Source organism: Pteropus vampyrus, unplaced genomic scaffold (assembly GCF_000151845.1).
Source record: "Pteropus vampyrus isolate Shadow unplaced genomic scaffold, Pvam_2.0 Scaffold131, whole genome shotgun sequence".
In the NCBI taxonomy this organism is placed as follows: Eukaryota; Metazoa; Chordata; class Mammalia; order Chiroptera; family Pteropodidae; genus Pteropus; species Pteropus vampyrus.
This window is the reverse complement of record NW_011888912.1, coordinates 2,306,881-2,311,388: the sequence shown is the minus strand read 5'-3', so window position 1 is coordinate 2,311,388 and position 4,508 is coordinate 2,306,881. Positions and strand designations below refer to the sequence as shown.

General features: G+C 66.1%; 1 protein-coding gene across 4 annotated transcripts in view; it reads left to right on the top strand.

Moving 5' to 3' along the window:
• The first annotated feature begins 385 nt into the window (after positions 1 to 385).
• Positions 386 to 4,508, top strand: part of LMOD1 (leiomodin 1) — an 18,730-nt gene continuing 14,607 nt past the window's right edge. Inside the window, exon 1 of one of the 4 annotated variants that reach the window (XM_023534750.1) lies at positions 386 to 1,006. In XM_023534750.1, coding sequence (XP_023390518.1) covers positions 749 to 1,006 — 258 coding nt within the window. In that variant the 5' untranslated portion in view covers positions 386 to 748. The remainder of the gene's footprint in view (positions 1,007 to 4,508) is intronic. The other 3 variants (XM_023534748.1, XM_011367273.2, XM_023534749.1) reach the window with 3 other exon arrangements.

The following is a 4,508-nucleotide window of genomic DNA, read 5'->3' as shown; positions in this document are numbered from 1 at the left end:
CCTGCCCCCGAGCCTGGAGGCCTCGGGGCTTCCTGGCTCTAGTCGCACTTCCGTCCCCAGATGGGCTCGTTTTCGGTCGGCGCCCGGTGAGGGTTTATTTCCTCTCCCCCAAGAAAGGGCCAGAGCACTGAAGCCTCTGATGCTCAGCGCTCGGTTCCGTGGGGTGGGAGGCGGGCGGGGAGGGTCCCCAGTGCTTAGCGTTTCGGCCACGAGCAGCGGCCGCACGTGACCAGATACAGGCGAGAGCGGTCAGCGCACCCCGCACTGGCCTGGGGTGCCGGGCAGTGCCTGGGGCAGAGGCAGACCATGCACTGGAACCGGCGGAGCCCCCACGGCCCGCCCCGCCCTCCTGGCTCCCTTCGCCCGGCCCCGCCTGCCAGCCGCTGCGTTTTTGTGTCTTTTTCTCATTTCTCATGGCGTGGCCCCTTGTCTTTAAAAGTGTACTAAATTTGGTCACACAGCACTCCAAGATTCCCTGGAATGTCCTCAAGTTTCAAGCGCTCTGACAGCCAGCAGGCCCGCCCCGCTGGGGGCCGGCCTCTCTGTCTTATTGGCCGTCGCTGAGACCCGCGGCCCAGTAGCCCAGAGCTTGGGGACGCTGCTTCCAGCGCACAGCACAGCACCTGTAGCCGCGTTCCGAGCTCCGAGCTCCGAGCAGCCGGGGTTCGCTCCATCCGGACCTGCTCGTCCCTCCCGCCAGGACCGCTGCAGCCCCCGCAGGAGCAGAGTCGCAGCCCACCTCGCCGAGATGTCCAAGGTAGCCAAGTACCGCCGGCAGGTGAGCGAAGACCCTGATATCGACAGCCTGCTGTCCACCCTGTCCCCTGAGGAGATGGAGGAGCTGGAGAAGGAGCTGGACGTGGCAGACCCCGACAGCAGCTTGGCCGTGGGGCTGCGGCAGAGAAACCAGACGGAGAGACAGGCCACGGGCGCCCGCCGCCGGGACGCCACGCTCAGCTCCTGCGAGGAGACCAAGAACCTCATTCAGAGGGAGCTGTCCGTGGACGTGAGTGCACTGGCCGGCGGGAGGGCCGGCGGGGACTGGGGACCCTGTGCTGCCGAGGGTGCTTCTGCGCTTACGAGAGAAGTTCCGTGGTGAAGGAGCTTCGGGAGTGGGGGCGCTTGCCACCCCGGTGTCTGCGCACAGCACGGTGCGCTGTGCTGGCGGGTCGCGACCTCCCGCAGCGTCCGGTGGGGGCACGGGCAGCCGGAGGCGGTCCCTGAGCCCACCACCGGCACCGCCGCTGTTCCCGCCATCCTGCCCCGTCCTGACGTGGGCAGGTGGGGACACAGGATGGCGCTTGCGGGCCCTTGCCGCCCAGAGACGGCTAAGTCCTCACGCAGAGAGCAGCTCCATGCCAGTCCTCTGGGCATCTGTGGCACATGGGCCGTCTGAGGAGGCTGGGGCTGCAGCGCGGTGGGAGCTGGGCAGTGTGTGGCTTCAGTGGCATGTCGGGGGGACAGTGCACTTTCTGGAGGAGCCTCTCGGGGGAGCAGCCGGTAGTCGGCCTTTCCCGGCCACAGGCCCCTCTGTGGAGGTTTCCCGGTGGCATCTGGCTCCCGGCGGACAGGCGGGCAGGGTGACCGGAAGCCTCTGTCCCTGTCTGCCTGCCCCGGGCACCAGCACGGCCCGCCTTCTGTCGTCCGGGGTTGGTGTGCAGGATTCTTTTTCTCACCGTGCGTTCATTCATAGTGAGTTTTCTTGGGACAAACCAGCCCCCCGCCCCGAGAATGACTGTAGAGCCCCCTTGTCCGTGGGGAGACGGTTTAGTGGGCGAACGGCTCTGAGGGTCTGCCCCGGCTCGCCCACTCAGCACTGCCAGCCGCGCCCCTCTGTGAATTCTTGCGAGGGACGTTTGGTCTCCTCAGTCCTCATCCTTCGTTTTACTGCTGTGGAAACTGAGGCTCGAGGCTTCAGGTGACAGGGTCATCTCACGGAGGAAGTGAGAAGGGCCTTGCTATCACCTGAAGCTCCTGTGAGCGTGTGGGCCAGTGCGAGGCGGTGGACACGTCACAGGGCCTGGCTCCCTGGCCGCAGGGATGGACGGGGGAGGAGGGGCGGAAGGAAGCGGAGGGAGGGGAGTGAGGGGAGCCCCGGGCTCTGTGAGCGTCCCCACCCCCGAGGCCCAGGTTAAGGTGGAGTAGGGGCGCCCAGGGCCTCGAGTTCACATCTGGGTTGGATGCAGGTAGGTGGCTGCCTCTGACAATGACGCACAAACACTAGCACTTTTACGGGAAAAGTGGGGGCGGGCAGGGGCCCTGCTGTGCGGTGGCCACGAAAACACAGGGAAGCCACGCACCAGGCTTGGCCTCTGCACACCCCCCTGTACCCCCAAACTCTTGCACTGCACTCCCGGTCCCCAGGTTCTGGTCCCCCGACAGATCCTCCCCCCTGAGGCTAAAGTCAAACTCAAAACACTCTTAATCCAAAAGCCAGAGCGTGACAGACTCCAGCGCTCTGGGACTTTCATCCCCACAAGACGGTTAGAACCCGGCCCGCCCCCCATCCCGCTGCTCGCCGCCCCTGCCAGGCGCACACCTGTTTCTGCAGGCGCAGCCCCAGGCGGGGAGAGGGGCGCGCACACGCACACAGGGGCGCAGCCTCGGTGTGAGAAGACGCCTTGTGGCGGGCCGTCCTCGCCCAGTCCCAGCCCAGGGCGGCACCGTGTGGGCCGGGGCACGGGGCACACACAGCCTGAGCCGTGGGCAGAGTCATTTCTGGAAAGCAGTTTCTTTAAATAAACTGATTTCTGGAAATCAGTTTTTTTTTTTTATAAATAGAGACCAAGAGTGGAAGGCAGGCCCAGTTTGCGCCTTCAGCTCTGGGTCTTCCCGGGGCGAGGGATCCTCAAGATTCACGCCGGGTTCTCGCGCTGGGTGGGGCACTGACCTCCGCCCTGACTGTGCCGCCCCCAGTCCCTGTGCTCTTGTGGCCGAGTCCTGCCTGGCCCCCCGGTCTCAGGCACCACTTCCCGGGGGGTCTGGCCCCATGTCTGATCTGAGCGCCCCGACACCACAGGGCTGTGCCAGCCTGTCCTAACGTCAGCTTGTCAGACCTGTCCTCTTCCCGTACTCTGCGTGTTGAATGGATGTCAGCAGGGCTCAGGCGAGGCTGGGTGGGGCGCGGCAGGACGGACCCCTGGCTTCCCTCCCTCCCTCCAACGGAGTAGAGTTCCCGCCACGTGTCCCACCTGGTCCTTCTGCAGGCAGAAGACAGAGCCCCGGGCAGGTGTGCAGCCGGCACAGTGAAACCTTGTCCTCGGCTCAGATTTCAGGAACCGGATCCCAACAGGTCACCTCGTGTGTCCTCTTTCCTCCCCAGGTGGGAGAGAGCCTGCAGCCTGCCCCGCACTACAGGGGCAGAGGGGCAGCAGCTGCTGCGGCCAGGAGCTGGGCAGCTGAGCAGTACAGGGAGCTCTTTTAGGCCTCCCCCGGTGAACTCGAGAAGCTAACCAGCCGAGCCTCCTGACCTTCCCCTTGGTCCCTGGCCCACGCCCGGCCTCGGCACCCCTCCCCCACCTGCTCAGGTCCTGGCGCAGCGTCCATGCCATCTCCGCAGTGACCGGGGTGCCGGGAGGGGGAGGCTGTGCACTACCCCTCAGATTGCCCTTTGCAGCGGGCGGAGCCCTGGTGGACGGCACTGGGCAGCACGGCCTCTGGAGATTAACCCCGACTGGTGCACACCCAAAATAGCCCTGGAGGCCGGCGGAGAGGGCAGAGGGCTGGTGGGGCCTGCTGGCTGCAGAGGCAAGGGCAGCCCCCAGCGAGCGCTGGCCAGGGCACAGAGGGGGGTTGACAGCCGCCTCTGCCCAGAGGGTGGAAAGCAGTGACCGGGATCCACAAGGGCCTTGTCTAAACCCCTCTGAGGCACCCGCCTGCCCCACCCTCGGCGTCGCCCCGGGGGTGAGAGCTGGCTGGCTGCTGCGGAGACAGGACCGACAGACAGGGCCGACAGACAGGACCAAGGGGGGCTGGAAGTGGCTCAACAGTGAGGGCACATGATGGTCAAGGGTCAGGTCTGAGTCCCGCCGACGGGGGTCGCTGCCAGCATCTCGGGCCGTGGGCAGGAAGCGGTGCCTCTGAGCAGACGCCCCCAGGAGGTGTCACTCGGGCAGAACTGAATTCCGACTGAACAGGTTAGTTCCTTGTGCTCATCAGGCCCACAAGAGCAGGTGTGGGGAGACACAGGGTGGACAGGTCCGGGGCTGCAGACTGACTTGGGAGCCATCGCGGTGCAGTTTGAAGCCCCGAGATCTCGTAGGCGCTGGGCGTGGACAGAGGGCAGCAGAGGCCAGGGACCAGGCCTCCGCCAAGCCAGCGTCCAGCATGGGGGGTGGGGGGTGACCAGCCGGTGGGAGGGAGCCGGTGAGGAGGGGCTGGCGAGGCAGAGGCTCCACCGTGTCCACTCACAGAGCAGTGTGGCAGGACGAGAAGAGAGGCGGACGCAGCAGCGGGACGGGCCCCACGGGGCCTTGGCGAGGGCAGAGAGGGCGAGTGGCTACGGCGGG